Raw genomic sequence first — 18,658 nt, forward strand, 5'->3', positions numbered from 1 at the left:
TGTCTATTAATTGTATTTTAAATTTTACAGATAATCTTTTAGTAGTATCAAAATCAATATCATTCTAGGAGCAAATGTTACGTTTCTTTTACATTCTATGCATTCAGTACATTTTGTTAAGCTGAACATATCAAAAAATCATTATGTCAATACAAAGGAAAATAATGGGACTCTGATTAATGTCAGAATGAATTTAATTTAACCAGAGCGAGTTGTGTCTTCTTTTCATACATAATCGTGTAGCACTAGTACTAGCCAAGTAGCAACGTACTGAGTGTATTTTGATCCAATCAGTTTTTAAAATATTACAAATGTTACAAGTTATTCCAATCTCAATTCAAATTCTCCTAACTTTTTGTCTCAGAAAACGTCTTTTCGCCGACATCTGCTGGCCGCTACAAATGTATCTCATTTTCTAGAAATTTAGTTGCTTCTTCAGCATTACTTGTAGAATAAAAACCTTCCTTCATAAAACGTGGATCAGTTAGAATAGCTAATTTTGGTATGCTTTTGGTTTCGTAGATAAATAATCTTCTCTTTATTGATTCAAGTAGTGTTTTACATATAATCATAGATTCTGAAGTAACTAAAAATTTTTCAGTGACTACAAGTTTCATGTAGTAGGTGATGAGGTGCATGTTCCGGCGTTGTGGGCCCATGATCCCGCACACATAACAGCGTCCACTGCGGTCAATTAATGTTAAGTCTGTCCGGCGAATCGGCACAACAATTCTGCGTCATTATACTCTATGCCACTAACTACGTCACTGATTTCGGGAGAGAGTCGAGAAAAATCCTCGGCAGCATATCCATTGGGATCTACGGGAAGGCAAACTGACTTGTGCGCGCTTATAGTTTCTCGGTGGTATGCTCCCGTTGAGCAGGTTGGTCGACAGAAACTCCTTTGTTTTCTTGGCCTAAACTGCACTGACGCCGCAGTGACATTTCAACATTGTAGGTCATTGGATTCATATTGAAACCAGCTGTCCTAATACGAATAAGAAAATGGCCTGATTTAAAAATATGACCTTGAAATATCCTCCACCATTATATGAATGAAAAAATTGTTAATTCTACGTAAGACACCTTTTTGTACTGAACAGTGTTTGTATAAACATTTTTTTCGTAGCTTTAACACATTCCGAGATATTTCACTGTATTCAAACGAAATACCTTGTATATGCTGCATTTTGGTAGTATTAAAACCTGTTCATTACTTTATCAAGCGCATTTCTGACATTGATACCGCGAGCTATTTTGATAAGAGCTACTAGGTCTAATATTTCTTCCTTCACATTCACGTCTGCAGATACATAGCGGACAAAAACGGCCAATCGTGGAACATCCTGAATGTCTGTAGACTCGTCGAGAGTAAACTAAATGCTGTAATTTTTCAAATCATATATCGATATATTGATTCGAATAATGTCGAATTCGGTGCTGACCTTTGTGAATGCTTTTTTTTTCAGCTCTGTATCTTAGGACGTAGATATCAATTCCCTGTTCGATTAGAGACTTGGATAGTATGTCCTTGTCGGCTTTCTTGTAGTTATCAAAACTTTAGTTGTTGAAGCCCCTGGCTTTTATGGAGTGTGCTCCGACTCCAATGCTGGACATATACACTTGATTGAAGGCTTTGAAATTTTTTAATTGGTCGGTCGTTCTCTCCCTCTATCTATGCTGGGCCTCTGTAGGTTTCTGGATATAAACTGGTTTTTGGTCCTGAGCTGGTGGAGATTTTTTTTCCGCTTCCGTTGGGTCCGGAGTAGGCAATAAGCACTTTCTGTAGGGACTTTCTGTTTCCTTGTTGTTTATATTGGTTCTTCTTTATATTGTTTTCCAGGATGAATCTGTTTCGGTGTCCGTTTTAGCTGCCATGATCCCTGTGCACCTAGCACCTTTTTTTTTTTTTATTAAAGTGAAGGAAATCTTCAAAAAGATGCCCGACCATCCTAACGGAGATGACCGAGTAGTATCGGATTTCTACCAATTAAAATCTCGTTCATTTCTATCTCCTGTTGTTGACGGCAGTTCCGGGGTCGAGGTATTCACCGGAACTGTCCAAGCATCAACCTTTTGGTTTCCACTCAAGGGGATGGAATATTTACCACTCCCTATATTCTCCCTTATCTGCGGGCCGCCGGCCATCAGCGGTCGGCATCTACTCGGGGCTCTCAAAGGCGTCGACCCTGATCAACAACCTTCTAGAGGCAACGAGTGGATGCGGCTGTGCATCGTGGAATGCAACTTACTGCCGTATATCCCACCCACCTCACAAAGTTGATAAACGCCCAGTTATCTGGTGGAGGAACGATAACGACTATTGAGAATAATTTCTCGACAGAGACCGTCGCTACATCCTTATCCGGGTCCATTTGACGCCCTGATGCGGCTAGAAGCGGTCCGACGCCTCAGCTGTTCTCGATCTGTCTTCTCTTTCTTCGCAGAAGTTTTTAACCGCATTGCTGCAGTGTCTGCACTGTCGAGTAGCGCACCAACTATGGATACAGGTGATAAGTTCGTCCCTATGACTGTTTGAAGGGCGTTGCGTTGCAACGCAAACCTCGGGCACTCAGTGACTACGTGCTGAACCGTGTCCTCCCTAGCACCGCACTCCGCAGTGTTTGTTGCGCCGATTCTGTACAAGTACGTGCCAAAGCAGCTGTGACCTGTCAGGATCTGCGTGACCCTAAATGACAAGACTTCTGGACCGTGAACCAACCACTAATTCCACCGGTCTAGGATCGCACCTACAAAAAGTCGACGACCCGTGCGTCTGGAGATCAGGGAAAATTTCCAGGCGTTTTGAGCGATTAGTTGCTCGCGAAGTCGCCACGCATTAATTTCATTTTTTGTGAGAGTTATGCCAGTTGCACAGTGTGCCTGTACCCCCTTAAACAATTTAGCATTCACGCTAGTTGCCAATGGGATCATGCTCGCGAGCACCAGGGGATTGTTTTGTATGCTCTGACGCCTCGGATCGCCATCAATCTCTGTATTCGGAGTAATAGATCCGACTCCTTTTTTAAATGCGATCGACCCATTTATCGGAGCACCGTAACGGGTCATAGAACCGATTACGTTCGTGTCGCACCTAGTACCTAACCCAACCCCCGTAACCGAAATGTTGGTAAACATACAATTCTATAATTTTCCTACCTCAGGAAACGAAGAAAGATCCACTTAATCTTAATCTTAAAACATGAAATCTGCTCTTTACAATTCCGTAAAACTTGCTGCGTAACAACTAAAATGTTAAAATTTCTTGGACTTTCGTCGTTTAATTTGAATGTTAAAAATTTAATGTAAAAACGTTGAATAAGAATCGTACAGCAAATATCATTGCAAAAAGAAATTTTCCACTATCAATGTTCGAATCGTTAGAATTTTTGAAGAGAATAAAATTATCCTTATTGTCTCCAAACTTTCGTAAAAACACTGGATATTTACAGCCTGTAAATGTAAAGTTTAACTATTCTTGTTAGAAATACAATAGCTTTACAATATAAAAATATTTACAAATGCGAAATATTTCGTCAGAAATGTTTGAAGATGTTTGCGGGTGTTAGTGCAGGATTTAATGATCTTGGAACTCGAATTGTCTGTTAACACTTTTATTTGCATCTTACAATACACGTGGAGACTATCTTCGTTCGCGGCGTATCGCAGAGTTTATTCGTACTCCATGACAGCCCCGAATTTCTCTCGTGTTCTTTTACTATGACTCCTCGGCTTGTTCTCTCCTCTTCGAAACTTTTTTGCTCCGAGGAAAACTCGGTCCCCGTCTCGGACATCCCTAATTGGCTAAACCGTTTCTGCGTTGCGCCGCCTACTCCTTGCGTTCGAGACGCAATTTTCTCTGAGAGTGGGGCCGCAATTTCGCCGGGACCCATTTTCCCCGAATTGTGGCGGTGTAGCAGGGTTTCCTCTGGGCCTCACTCACTTTCTCCAAGTGTTTTCCAGATGTTGATCTGTGTGGCCTTCAGGAATCCAAGAGTTTACGACGCTTCGCAGGAATGCTATTGAGGCTGTATTTCTAAAACTATAAGTGCGGATATTCGGTCTAAACGCACTGCAAAACTGACTTTAGTCTTTTCAATTCAATAGCGTCGGCGCCACGTGAGTTGTAAATTCATTTAACTTTTCTGTCTGAGAAACGTCTTTTCTTCGACATCTGCTAGCCGCTATAAATAAAACGTGAGAATTTACAGTAAAGATTTCCCCGTCTAACTCTTTGCGGACAACGAGTTTTTCAGCTGGGTGAGGTAGCAAGACGAGGCGTTTTTCACAGATTTTTCGAGTGTCTTACAGGGTACAATAAAATGATCTTATGTACAAATTATCTTACAAAAACGTTATATTTTGATAAGTTATCTATATTTACACCTTTAAGAATATAACTTTGCAAAAATTATGATCTATAGTTTCGTTTCGTATGACAATTTATAAAACATTGACCAAGATGCATTCTTGGCTTATCTGAATATGTATCACAATAATAGGTCGTCTCATGTCTTCCACCTGGTTTGTTTCGACTAGAACAAACTTTGCAATCCTTCTTTGTGCCACTAAGAATTACATGGAGCTTTCCGTTTTGCCGAATTTCGTTAGAGTTCGGAGGTCGATCCTGAAGCTCGATCTCGTGGTTGTCGAAAATCTCCTCTGAATTCGTTTACCAAAATTTTTCGAAACTGTAAATGTGTAAGTGGCTGTTCGCTTCTCTGCATTTTTACTTGTTTGTAGAGAATATGCGAATTAATTAAACAAAATTCCAATTCCCAAAAAAATAATTTGCGCCACCACTTCAGGGACTTCCTCATAAAGCAGTATGTCGAACAATACTGATCTGCCAGATCAACGCCGCCCATGAATTTGGTATAATTTATGACAGCACAGTTTGAACACCATGCCAGAGTATTCGTTCAACAGTACTAATTTCTGCATTGTAATAATTTGTCAATAGCGTGACGATCCTCTTATCTTACCATGCCAGAATCACATTATTATTTCTACGATAGGCTACCATTGATTTTCCTTTTGGAAGTTGTCGTTTTTTTTATTGCATCTGGCAATCCTTTTCTATTAGTTAGTATTGTCCCAGTCAAATGACACTGTCAGTATATGCAGTTCATTAGCTAAAATGTAACTAGTGTAATATCGATCTGTAAACATGTGGTGTCCCTGCGCACCTGGAATTTTATTCAATAACATTGTATATAAGTGTAAGGGGATTCTTGTCGATACTGGAAGGTCCGGTCTTATCAATGTTTCTGTTGTAAGGCTGCCATAGTATGGTAAAATTCCACAAACATAGCCCGTATTGGAATCTGCCAGTGTATAAATTCGAATGCCCCGCTTAGTCGGTTTCTGTGGGTTATATGTAATAAATGAAACCCGACCTTCGAATTTTACGACAGATTTGTCGACACAAATTTCTTCGCTGGGTGTAAAATAATTCAAAAGTCTTGAGTTTATATAATCAAGGTAACCAGTTATGAGCTGTAAACGTGTTGTAGTGTTGCTACCTCGTCCCGATACTATTTGTACATGTAACATCTAAAAAATTTGGACAAATCGATCTCTTGTAAAGGTGTTCGTAAAAAATGGAACCTGGCTTATTGGGTCTGTTGACCACTATTCTTTTATATTGGCCAGTGGTATTATCCCCATATTACAGTCACTGCGATAAACGCCCAAAACTCTTCCTTCGTGACATTGTACCATGATTGCCAAAGCGACCGTGATGATAGCGCTCTTCCCTCTAACTTTTTTACAGCATTTCTGTATCTATTATTATTTGATCGACTAGCTCGTTGGTAAAGAACGTCTTGAAAAAATGCAACGATTCTTTCACGTTGGAGGATAATTGTGGCCCTGCAGATCTTTCGCCCTGTTTGAATTTTATTCTGGGTGGTATTTCCCTGGACTCATCACAAGCTGTCCATTCTGATTTATCAGAGGTTTGTGGGGCATCACTATCAGTTTCGGATTCGCTATCTATTACTCTGATTTTTCGTGTTCTTACACTCCCTACTATGTCATCATCTTCATCGCTTCTTTCACGTTCTATCCCAAAACGAAGTTCGTCTTCACTAGAACTGAGTTCACTCGTGTAATCCATTTTTGTCGCGGTTCAAACAAAATCACTCTATACAAATTCTTCTGATACTTTCGCCACGATCGCCAAGTCTCAACTAACGTTGAAGCCATTGCCAGAGTCACAGTCTTAGAAGAATCTTTCATTAATTTTATCTTATCTCTATTGTGATGTGTTGTTTCACACTTTGTATGAAAGAACAGCAACAGCTAAAGAATCTTTCCAAGAACCAATAGTGTGTTCTTATCGGTTTGGAGGTAACGAGATCTAACATAAACACCCGATGTCGTCTCTCACTCGCCACTCATCCTGCAGCGCAAAACGCCGTGGCGACCGAGAGCTATAAATTTTGTTTTATAGCTCTTAAATAATTTGTTGAATTCATCTGTTTGTGTTGCATGTTCCGCTGGGCAGTATATTGCTGAGATACTGACATATATTCTTGAGATATTCACATCTCGATTATGTAGTGTATTGTTGACTGTTGTTGCTTGTATTTTGTCAGTTTGGTATGAGCTTGTTTGTGCATGTTTGATATCATTTTTTACGTAAATTCCCGATCCGCCACGTGCTTTGTCGCTGGGGTGTGGTGTACCGTAATATGTGTAGTATGGTATTTTTAAGTGTGTTTTATTAATTTCGTGTGTTTCTGAGATTGCTATAATGTCTATCTCAAGCTGTTTTAGAAGTAGTTTTAGTATTCGATTCTGTAGCCCGTTACTGTTCCATTTAATTAATTTAATTTTTTGCCTGGTTTTGTTCCTGTAGCGTGATTAGTTTCGATAGTAAGTTTAGCATTACAGTCATTTGTTGCGTTAAGTTTTCTACTAGTGTTTCAAGTTTTTCCAGTCTTTGCATCTGAATTGGTTGTTTGCTCTCGTGTTCGTTAGTGTCGTGTCTGTTGTTCGGTTTTAGCATAGTTCCTATATTTTTGATTGGTATTTGTGTTGGCATTTGTGGTTGGTGTTTGAAGTGTTGGCTTGTGATGGTGCTAATTTTTATATTCCTTTGTCTCTCTTATTATTATTAAAGGGGGAAATAATTTTTTTGCAGCTTTTTTTCTTACCATGCAGCCTTTATAATTTACTGGATGGTTGTTTCCACAGTTAGCACAGACTTTGTCTATTCCTGTGCCCAGTGGGCAGTTTTCAGTGGGATGGGTGCCTGCACATTTGACACATATTGCAATAGTTCTTAGTATGTTCATACCTCTGGCATCTAACGCACTGCGGTATTTCTCTGTTGGTTCTTGGCGGTTCTTTGGTATTGCATACGATTGATGTGTTGTATATGTCTATTATCATTGGCTTGTTCTCTTTCTATTGGGAGTGGGATTGTCGTACCTCTTTTTGTGAGATTAATAATATTGCTTACCTTGTGTTCTTTCTCTTGTACGTCTGTTTTAATGTATTTTATATTTAGCTTTGGGTGCAGTCCTTTTATCACGAAATTTAAACTTTCTTTTTCCGTTTTTGGTTGGAGTGTATAATATTCTGCATTCTTCTCTTTTAGCTTCTCTTTCGTATTATGGCTCTATAGGCGTTGGGAGTTTGTACTTGTAGTTTCACTATTTCGTTTAGTTTTTCTATTAGTGGATTGATATTAGGAGCCTCGATGTATATGGGAGGTGGTTTGAGTTGTAAGGTGGTGAGATAGCCGAATTAAAGAAAGAACTGGAACGCAAGGAAGAGGAGTGGCCGACCGAGAAGAAAATAATGCAAGTAAGAATTGAGAAGCTGGAAGATAAAGTGACGGCACTCGAAGTCAAAACCGAAAAGAAGGAAATTGAAACTCAAATCAGGACGGAGGCAGAAAAAAGGATAGGTGAGATGAAAGTGGAATACCGGAGAGGCAAAGAGAGGAAAAATGGCTGCGAAAACTGGAAGAAAAGGTGGAAAAAATGGTAAAAACGAAAGGCAAAGAAAAGGTAAAGCGATTAGAATCGATAGACATGATACTAGAGAGAAACGAGCGAACAAGAAGGAGAGTGAATCTCATAATAAGAGGAATGGAGTTTGGAGGAAAAAATTTGAAAAAGGAAGTGGAAGAATTTCTGAAAGTAAAGCTTGAAGCTGAAGAGAAAGTGAAAAGAGTAACGAGATTAGGAAAGAATACAAACAACAACATTAGTAATAATAATGGCGTCCTGCTACAAATGAAAACATTAGAAGCGAAGAGAAAGATAATGAGGTATAGAAGACTCCTGAAGGACTCCAGGATATACGTGGACGACGACTTGACCAGAAGTGAAAGAGAAACACACAAAACGATATGAGAGCAGGCTAAGAAAGAAGAAGCAAAGGGAAGGAAAGTGAAAAGAGGGTACATGAAATTAATAATAGACGGAGTGTGTTGGAGATGGGATGAAAAGAGAGAATAATTAGAGAAGCAAAATTTTTGAATAAGAGAAAGGAAGCTTTTGCAGAAAGAACGATGATAGTTTGGAGTGTGGCGGGGATGGGCAGGATTCAAGAAATTACAGATTTTATTACACTTCAATTGTGTTACTGGAGACGTGGATTGAGAAAAAAGATTTGCAAGAACCCATGCGGAAACTAGATGAGCGATTTCGGTGGACAGCGAAAGCCGCCATTAGATCCAAAACGAGAGGTAGAGCAAGCGGCGGACAACTTCTAGGCATCAAGAAGAACTTAAAATGGAGGCCAAGGGAGGAATGGGAATAGCGGGAGAGCAGGTTACTGATAACAGTGTACAATAATGTGGGAGTGCGTAAAATAAGAAGTAATAGAAGAGCTAGGGAATAGAAAGAAAGGGGGATAAGATACTAATAGTAGGGGACTGGAATGCCAGAATTGAGAAGGAACAAGGAAGGTCAGACAAATACGAAGGAGACGAGTGGTACAGAAATTCGGAGGACAGTGTATTAAACTGGGAAGGAAGGAGGCTGTTGAGTATGTGTCAAGAAATGGGATGGGACTATTCTAAACGGAAGAACTAACGGGGATGAAGAAGGTAAACTAACGTATGTAGGATCGAAAGCGAGCTCGACGATATATAATAGTCAAGGAGGATGAGGGAGCGAACTTAATTGATCGTCTGGAAGTAGTAGCCAGGACAGAATCTGACCATTTGCCGATCATGGTGCAGAAGGTGAGTGCAGAGAAAATAGAACAGAGGAAGAGAGGAAAATAGAGAGGGAGACCCAATACATATGGAAGGAAGATAAAAGCCAGGAATTCCAGGGAAATTTATTACAGCTGTGGAACGGGTTAAAGCCTGGGGAAAAAATGGGAAAATTGAGATAATTAAAGAAGCAGCGGAGAAGGCGGGAATGATAAGGAATAGGAAGACAAAACCGACAAGCTTGGTTCGACAATGAGTGCAAGGATAAAAGAAAAGAAGTGTGGAAAGATTTAAAAACCTACCTGAAGTCGAAAAAGGAAGAAGATGGACTGAAACTGGTCAGCAAGAGAAAAGAATTGAAGGAATCGTACCTCAAAAAGAAGATGCAAAAGCAAGAAGAGAAATGGAAAGAAGTAGAGAGCAGCCGAACAATAACCGAATTTTGGAGAAACATTGGAAAATTCAGGCCAGGAGAAAGGGTGAGAGGGGCAGAAATAGAGAAAGAAGATTGACTGAGGCATTTTTGTCGGCTGTTGGGCGGCGAAATTGAGCAGGAGGAGAAAGCACAACCGCAAGTTGGGCAGGAGAAGGAAATGGGCAGAGAGGGGCGACACGAAGATGACGAAAATATAAAAGAATTAAGCAAAGACATAGGTTGGGGGGAGCTGAAAAGTATAGTAAGAGGCATTAAGAGAAATAAAGCGGCAGGAGAAGACGGTATAAAGATTTTGAATTTATTCAAGGGTTACCCGAAGAAAGTAGAGGGTGTTCCATGAAACAATACAAGGTATCTGGAATGAAGATAGAATATCCGAAAACTGGACACTGACAAGGATAATCCTAATACACAAGGCGGAAGACGAGAAGGATGTGCGAAACTACAGGGGAGTGGCATTACTAGTTTGCCTTTTATTCTCTTCCATGTGCCTTCTTCCGTTCATGTCTCTATTAAACCTATTATATCATGATTCTCCCAAATATCCCCATACTTCATTGCATTTCTTTTCTGTATCTGCTACATTCCAGAATTAGATTTTTATTCTCTCTCCATATCCTAAGCCGTTTCCTTCTCAGTCTCTCCTTTCTCCGTTTTTCTCCTCCAATTTGCTCCCAATTTCGTTCCACTCATATCATTTTTGGTCTGTGCATAGCTTTTGTACTTAACCGTCACCTCCTTCTTTTCTCTTTTTGCTTTGCAATTGCTCTCACCTTTTTCTGTAACTTTCTTTTTGTTTCTCCAGTTCGCCAATTTTGCTATATTTACGATTTCTTTTCCTGTCCAGTTTTTTATCTTTTTTGCTTCTGTTACTTCCACCTCTATCTTCATTTTCTCTTTAATGAATTCTTTAACTTCGTTTGCTGTTTCCTTTTCTTTCCATTCTACTCCCTTGATCACTATATTTTTTTCTCTCTCTCTCTCTCTCTTTTCTCCTCTCTTAATTCTAAAGATCGTATTCTTTTTTTTCAGTTCTTGCGTCTTCTTTTCCCATTCTGCCCTTTCTTCTTTCCAAATCCTTCTCTCCTCCTTTACTTCTTCTCTTAGCTTTCCCAACTCTTCCATATATTTCATTAACATTTTTTCCAGGAGCCTTTCTATTTCCGTCCCATGTTCTAGCCTTGCCGCTTTTCCTTTGCTTTCGCCAATAGATGTCTCCATGCTCTCCCCGTCCCGTCACACGTTCCCCTCCTTTTACGAATTTTTCCATCGTTCCTTTTTCTTCGTTCTCCTTTGTTCTGTTTCTCGTTTCTATGCCCACCATCTTAGTAGCCATTCTAATGAACCAAACCTCTTATTCCGCCACTTTTTCTCACTTTACAGTTTCTTCCGCGCTTCCTTCTTCGTTTTTTGATACTGTAGCGGCTAGCAGATGTTGCAGAAAGTTGTTTGCTTACGATAAGAAAGCTAGGAGATTTTACGACTCACGTGCCGAGTACTTCATTGAAATGTGGCCAAGTTTTGTCTTACGGTCAACATTGTCCAGACCACGTAAAAGTAATAAGGCCAAAATAGCATCTGCGAGCGTCGAAAACCCAAAGGCCCGCACACAGGCCGAAAGGCTTGAGAAACACAAAAAGTAATAAATCAAGGCCCGGAATAAACCCCGCTATGGAACAGAAATTAAGGAACTGTCCTCGAAGAAATTGCAGCCGCATTCTAGAGAAAGCGCGTTACGAACGTAAAAAGTAGTAAGTCGATGCAATTTCTCTACAGTCAAAATTGGCCAAAGTCATAAAGACACTTGGGACTGTTGGGGACAGAGACCGAGGTTTTCTCGAAGCGTCAGCGAGCGAGGAGAAGCAGAATATCCGTTCTAGCCGCATTCTAGAGAAAGCGCGTTGCGAAAGTAAAGAGTAGTCGGTGCAATTTCTCTACAGTCAAAATTGGCCAAAGTCAAAAAGACACTTAGCCAATTGGGACTGTTGGGGACAGAGACCGAGGTTTCCTCGAAGCGTCAGCGAGCGAGGAGAAGCAGAATATCCGTTCTAGCCGCATTCTAGAGAAAGCGCGTTGCGAAAGTAAAGAGTAGTCGGTGCAATTTCTCTACAGTCAAAATTGGCCAAAGTCAAAAAGACACTTAGCCAATTGGGACTGTTGGGGACAGAGACCGAGGTTTCCTCGAAGCGTCAGCGAGCGAGGAGAAGCAGAATATCCGTTCTAGCCGCATTCTAGAGAAAGCGCGTTGCGAAAGTAAAAAGTAGTCGGTGCAATTTCTCTACAGTCAAAAAGACACTTAGCCAATTGGGCCTGTTGGGGACAGAGACCGAGGTTTCCTCGAAGCGTCAGCGAGCGAGGAGAAACAGAATATCCGTTCTAGCCGCATTCTAGAGAAAGCGCGTTGCGAAAGTAAAAAATAGTCGGTGCAATTTCTCTACAGTCAAAATTGGCCAAAGTCAAAAAGACACTTAGCCAATTGGGCCTGTTGGGGACAGAGACCGAGGTTTCCTCGAAGCGTCAGCGAGCGAGGAGAAGCAGAATATCCGTTCTAGCCGCATTCTAGAGAAAGCGCGTTGCGAAAGTAAAGAGTAGTCGGTGCAATTTCTCTACAGTTAAAATTGGCCAAAGTCAAAAAGACACTTAGCCAATTGGAACTGTTGGGGACAGAGACCGAGGTCCGTTAGCATTGCCCGGTGAAATTATAAGATCTAAAATATGCGCTCGCGCCGAACAAGCCAAGAAAAAGTGTAAATAGTGCAGTAATAAAGACTCTAGTCCGAACCTCAACAATTTTGTGCGATTTAATCATCTCCCCTCAATACTCTTTTCATCTTCTGCCTTTTTGCCCTCTGTTCCTTTCACTTTTTCTTTTTCTATAAACCTCTTCTAATCGTTCGTTGTCTCTAGCTTATTTTTTACGCGTCTCTACTCTCACGTCGCTGAAACGGAAGTCAATTTAGATTTTTAAATAAAAAAAGTGTTTGCTAATTTTACACATTAATTCATTTTAAATAATGTTTATTGATTTATTTGAAGTAATACCGTCGTTCTCATGGATGGTCCACGTGACTTGGATGTTACTATTTCCACTTATATCTATTTCATTTTGGATAGTTGCAATCTTTGCTTTAAATTTTGTTTGGCCTCCCATCTTTCCTTTCCTATTAGTAACAGAAGGTCTTTAAACCTTGGATCTAGCAGCATCATATATATCGTTCTTTAGAATCGATTAAAAACGTATCTGTAAGAAAATATATTGAATTGCAAGTACAACATTGTACCTTTTCATTCGTTTATGGCTCATTAATAGAATAGCAAAATTATCTTCAATGCGTTCCGTAAATGATTAGAAATTTCTTTAGTGTTAGAAAAAATAAGAAGCGGAGAAAAATAATACTAAATTCACAAATATATTTTAATTATATAGATTACTAAAGAACGAGTGTGTATATATGTATTTCCACGATAGGGATGTGCGGGTACCCGAAATTTCGACTGTTTGGGTCGGGCTTTCACGAAGTCGGGCGGGTAGTGCGTCTATTTCAGATCGAGTTGGAAAAAATTCAAATATGATATTTCGGCTTTCACGAAGATTTCGGGTAGTGCGTCTATTTCGGATCGAGTTGGAAAAAGTTCAAATATAATATGCATTATATTGCGTTATCGAAATCAATTATTCATAATATTTAATATACATATATTTTTTTCTTCAAATGTAATAATANGAATAAAATGTTATTCGAAGAATTTATTCGAAATTTTATACGAATAAAATTTTATTCGAAGAATTTATTCGAAATGTTATTCAAATAATGCTCAATTTTATATTCGAATGAAATCGTTATTCGTAAATATCGAATAATTTATTCGAAATGTTATTCGAATAATGCCCATCTCTGATCCTATCTCCCTTGAACTTTTTCCAACTCGATTCGAAATCATCGGGCTACTCGCCCGAGCCCGACTTTGTGTAAGTCCGACCCGAACAGTCGGGTACCCATAATTTCGGATACCCCTAATCTATAAGGACCATAACCTCAATTCCTTACCGTTTATCTTATATCTCTAAATGTTATTATACTTAATTCCTATCCTACGTCCTATTTTTCACATAAGCTATTGAATCTTTTCGGGTCTATTTATCACTTTCTTCAATCACTACAACTACAAAAACCTCCAACTATCGCAATTCTACTGTTACATTTTCTTTCACACGTGCTCACTCCTTCACCAACCTAAATCGAGTTCACTCAAGTCTTCACAATAATCAGATTCAAAATCCTCGCTGGTGATTGAACTACTTTTGTCGTCACTTAGACAGAAATCCGAATCGGAAGACAAATCGAAGATTTCTTCAGAGTCTGACATAGTAAAATATGTCATATAATTTTAATATAATTCTATATTATAATGTAATTCTGGACTTCCGGTTTAGATTGGTAGAGGGCAAGATGTGCGTGAAAGTGCGGAGCAATAAAGTTAAAGAAAAGGAGATAAAGCAATATAGAAATGATTAGGGGTAATCTGAGACGAAGGTAGAGGGAGAGAAAGAGAATGAAGCGAGATCATAGAAATACGAGAAAGGGAAGGAATTCCACAAGAAAATAGAAAAAAGAGATTCAGAAGTTGGAGGAACCAGAGCGACAAACAAGCTAAAGACGTTGGAGTTCGGAAGGGGGGGGGGGGAGGGAGTTGACCAGATAGAGAAGTACGTAGCGACCGTTACACCTCCAAAATTAATATCAACGTCAGCTACACAATCGTCCGGTCAAAAAGTACGTTTCTGGTAAATTGACATTAAACATTTAAATACTGTAAACCGATAGTCTGTTTTTTATTATTACCATGAAGGTTATCATCATGTATACTTTTTTATAGAGATGTATGTATAGACTCCATGTTAGAATTAATTATTCATTCCTTGATTATCATTTATAGAAAACAAGTATCCATTTTTTTACTTCATAATTTATTATAATTTTTATTAAAAGTTACTCAAGTCACGAAGTTCTGATTTATTTGTAGTATTGAAATTACCCTTATAATTACTACAAAATTGGTGAATTTCGTTACATTTGCGTTATAAAAAAAAGAGAGAGGAAAATGGCCAAACCACCACTTCAAACTCGTATACCAATTGCGGAAAAAGCCTACATTCCACCGGTCGTAGAAGCTCCGACAATAGTTGCAATGACCCCTCAATATCTACCACCATTTAATAGAGAAAATTTAAAATTTTGGTTTCTTCAAGTGGAAGAAGGTATGCGAACAAATAAATTGACAGGCGATACATCTAAATTCGATCATATTATATCACGCCAACCTTCGGACGTGGCCTTATTAATTCAAAATTTAATTGAAATGCCACCAGAAATAAATAAGTATGATACTTTAAAAAATAAACTTTTGGAACTTTTTGGCAAATCAGAAGAGACTAAAGTACGGCAACTTCTCAGAACTTGTAGGATGGGCGACGAAAAACCATCTCATTTTTTATAACGTATGAGAAGTATGGTAGATAGAAATGTCTCTGATTCAGTCTTAAAAACCGTTTTTTTTTTAGAACAAGTTCCAGCTTCATTATACGACGTTCTGACAGTTAATTCAGATGCTGATTTAACAACGCTAGCATTACTTACGGACCGAGTAATGGAATTTCGGTCAAATTTTATCGCAAGTATGAGTAGGTCTCCTTGGAAAACTGGAACGATTCATCAATTCAACAACTAGCAGAAATAACTCGAAGAATAGCAAATATGGAATCCAATATGTCCAAAAGAAGACCTTTTCAAAGACGTTTTCGATCCAAATCCCGGGGTCGAAGATCTTATTATCAAGAAATCGCGCACCTTCAATTGAAAGAAGTGGAGGACTGTGTTACCATCACTAAAATTTCGGCGCAAGAGTATTTAAATGCAAAGCACCATGTTCATGGCCATCAACGACAACAAATAATGGAAACACCGGTGTAGCTTTTCAACAAGCGGAAAACTAAAGGCACAGTTTCGACGACACTAGGAGGCGTGCAAAGTCGTCTAATAATTCAGGACAAAAGGAATAATTTATCATTCTTAATTGATACCGGGGCTGATATTTCCGTACTGCCGCTCAGTACGGCAAAAGGAAATATCACCCCTTCTGATTTTAAGGTATATGCTGCTGATGGTACGCTGATATCGACCTACGGTGTCAGAACGCTGATTCTGGATCTCGGATTGCGGCGTCCATATATCTGGAAGTTCATCGTTGCCAAAATTCAACAACCAATTATTGGTGCAGATTTTTTAAAATATCACGGTTTTCTGGTTGATCTTAAAAATAGACGAATAATAGACGACTACACGAAAATTCAACAAATAGCACAGCTAAGCACAGTTAAACATCCAACAATTACAACATTAAACAAAGAACACAATAATGTATAAAGTAACACAAAAATATATAAAGCTATTAAAACAATACATTGACATAACGAGACCAACACAAACAATACATTGACATAACGAGACCAAACACCTAAACATAAGATACATCATCACATCATTACTTCAGGAAGACCATGTGCAGAAAGACCACGCAGGATAGCATCAAATAAATTTAAAGCAGCTCGTGAATTCCAATTATTAATACAACAAGGAATTTGTAAACCCTCTTCTAGTGAATGGGCTAGTCCACTGCACATGGTTCCTAAGAAAAATGGTACTTGGAAGATGTGTGGTGATTATCGTAAATTAAATTCACAAACAGTACCAGACAAATATCCTATACCTCATTCATGACTTTACTCACGCGTTAGACGGAAAAACAATTTTTACAACTTTGGATTTGAAAAAAGCTTATCATCAAATTCCGATGGCACCAGAAGACCAAGAGAAAACTGCGGTAATTACGCCATTTGGACTTTTTGAATATAATGTTATGCCTTACGGTCTAAAAAATGCAGCACAGATCTTCCAACGTTTCATGGATGTGGTAATCAGAGGTTTGGATTTTGCTTTCTGTTATATTGATGATCTTCTTATCGCCTCCACCAATGAGTTTGAACATTATGATCATTTACGTCAAATTTTTGAAAGATTAAAACAATACGGCATTTCTATTAATTTAGCAAAATGCGTTTTTGGTGCATCGACTGTACAGTATTTGGGGTATCAGATTAATCAGAAGGGAGCCTGTACCAGAAAAAGTTAATGCTATTTTAAATTATAATAAACCAAAAACAATTGCTGACTTAAGACGTTTCCTAGGAATGATCAATTTTTATCGAAAATTCATTAAAAATGCTGCTGATATTCAGGCTCCTTTGAATGCTTTTCTTAAAAGTGCTAAGAAAAATGACAAAAGAGTAATTGTTTGGACAGAGGAAACTGATACTGCATTTAAAAAATGTAAAGACTCATTGGCGGATGCAGCACTACTGGTTTATCCAAAAATTAATAGTCTATTACTTCTCGTTACTGACGCTTCAAATTTAGCTTGTGGGGCTGTACTTCAATAAAAAGTAAATGATTCATGGGAACCAATAACTTTCTTTTCCAAAAAATTTTCACCACAAGAAATTAACCCTTTGCACTCGAGGCCTTTTTTCGCGCGGCGAACAAGCAACTCGAGACGTTTCGCAGCATTTCTGGCGAATTTCTTATCCCTAACTTAAAATTATTACACACACAAATTAATGTATAAAACTTTTATGTTTTAACATTTTATATATCTTTACACTTTTACGAAGATAATTTCTTAAATATTAGTCTCTGTAATTATGCTGTGTGATGATATTTCATATAACAATTGCCAAGATGCATGCCCGGCTTGTCGGGGCAAGTATTACAATAATGTTGTTTGATGTCTTTTGCCGGGTTTATTTCTTTTAGAACAGACTTTGCAATCCTTCCTAACTCCTGTTAAAATATTATAGAGCTTTCCATTCAAGGGGATGTCTTCGGAATCGGAGGTTTGAATTTGAGGCTCGATCACGTGGCTGGCGAAAATCACCAGTCAGTTGGTGAACTAAAGTTTTCACATACCGCAATTGACTAAGCGGCTGTTCTCTTCTTTGCTGTTTAGTGGTTTTATATAGAATATATGAATTTATTGAACAAATTTTTAAACCCCAAAAAAACAGTTTACGCAACCATTTCAGCGATTTTCTTAAAAAACAGTTGGGGCACTGATATGCACGATCGACACCGCTCATATATTTTATATAATTTATTACTACATTAGTCTGACGGTAACTTCAATTCCACCTCATAAAATTCGTTTTACAGGACTCATTCCTGCATTATTCCAGTTGGTCAAGTATGTGACAACCCTCTTGTCCTTCCATGCTAAAACTAATGTATTTCTTTTGCGATATGCTACGGTCGATTTCTTGCGAAATTTTTTTTTTTATTTATTTTCACTGGTATATGCTTCCTATTTGTTAAGGTAGTTCCTGTCAGGTGGCATTTCAATTTCAATAATTCTTCAGCCAAGATAAAGCTCGTATAAATTTTTCGTCGTCTCACACCTCTTACTTCCTCACTATCTTCTCCACTGGACTCGTTCGTTTCGTGGCGTAACCCGTCGGAAATCAATGTAATTTCCTCGTTCAAAGTCGTAAAATCGAATTCGTCTGAACTTGAGCTGATCTGTTTAGGGCTCGAAAACTTTTCAACTGCTATACTCACCGCGACTGTTTCAACCGAATGCTATGCTGAGACTAACTAAACTAGGCTAAGATTTGGCTAAGAATGCAAGCCGAGCCTAGTCCACGAAAGTACTTCAGATAAAAATATCTTATCGCACATCGTAAATAAATAGATCCAGTTCCAAAACGCCGTAGTGCCGGTACAGCGCATTTCGACTGGACGCATCAAACCTCCCGGGCGCCATAGCGGCGTCGCTCGAGTGCAAAAGGTTAAATACAGTACTTATGATCGAGAACTTACAGCAATTTATAAAGCAATAAAAAATTTTAAACATTTTGTAGAAGGACGAGACTTTACGATACAGACTGATCATAAACCATTAACATCTGCGTTTCTTCAAAAATCAGAAAA

The 18,658-nt window shown here is 38.7% G+C and overlaps 1 protein-coding gene across 1 annotated transcript; it reads left to right on the forward strand.

Annotated features, from left to right (window-relative positions):
- The first annotated feature begins 14,720 nt into the window (after positions 1–14,720).
- Positions 14,721–16,065, forward strand: LOC122537312. Its single transcript, XM_043670392.1, has 3 exons — positions 14,721–14,877; positions 15,181–15,263; positions 15,590–16,065. Exons 1-3 carry the CDS (start codon positions 14,721–14,723, stop codon positions 16,040–16,042), a joined length of 693 nt encoding a protein of 230 aa, XP_043526327.1. The 3' UTR covers positions 16,043–16,065.
- Positions 16,066–18,658: the final 2,593 nt, after the last annotated feature.

This window comes from Frieseomelitta varia, unplaced genomic scaffold (genome assembly GCF_011392965.1).
Source record: "Frieseomelitta varia isolate USP_RPSP 00005682 unplaced genomic scaffold, Fvar_1.2 scaffold_901, whole genome shotgun sequence".
NCBI lineage: Eukaryota > Metazoa > Arthropoda > Insecta > Hymenoptera > Apidae > Frieseomelitta > Frieseomelitta varia.

Coding starts and splice junctions, on each gene's coding strand:
- LOC122537312 (XM_043670392.1), top strand. CDS start 14,721: ATGGCCAAACCACCACTTCAAACTCGTATACCAATTGCGGAAAAAGCC. Junction 14,878..15,180: donor GTTTCTTCAAGTGGAAGAAG/GTATGCGAACAA, acceptor TTTTTTTTTTAG/AACAAGTTCCAGCTTCATTA. Junction 15,264..15,589: donor TAGCATTACTTACGGACCGA/GTAATGGAATTT, acceptor ACACCGGTGTAG/CTTTTCAACAAGCGGAAAAC.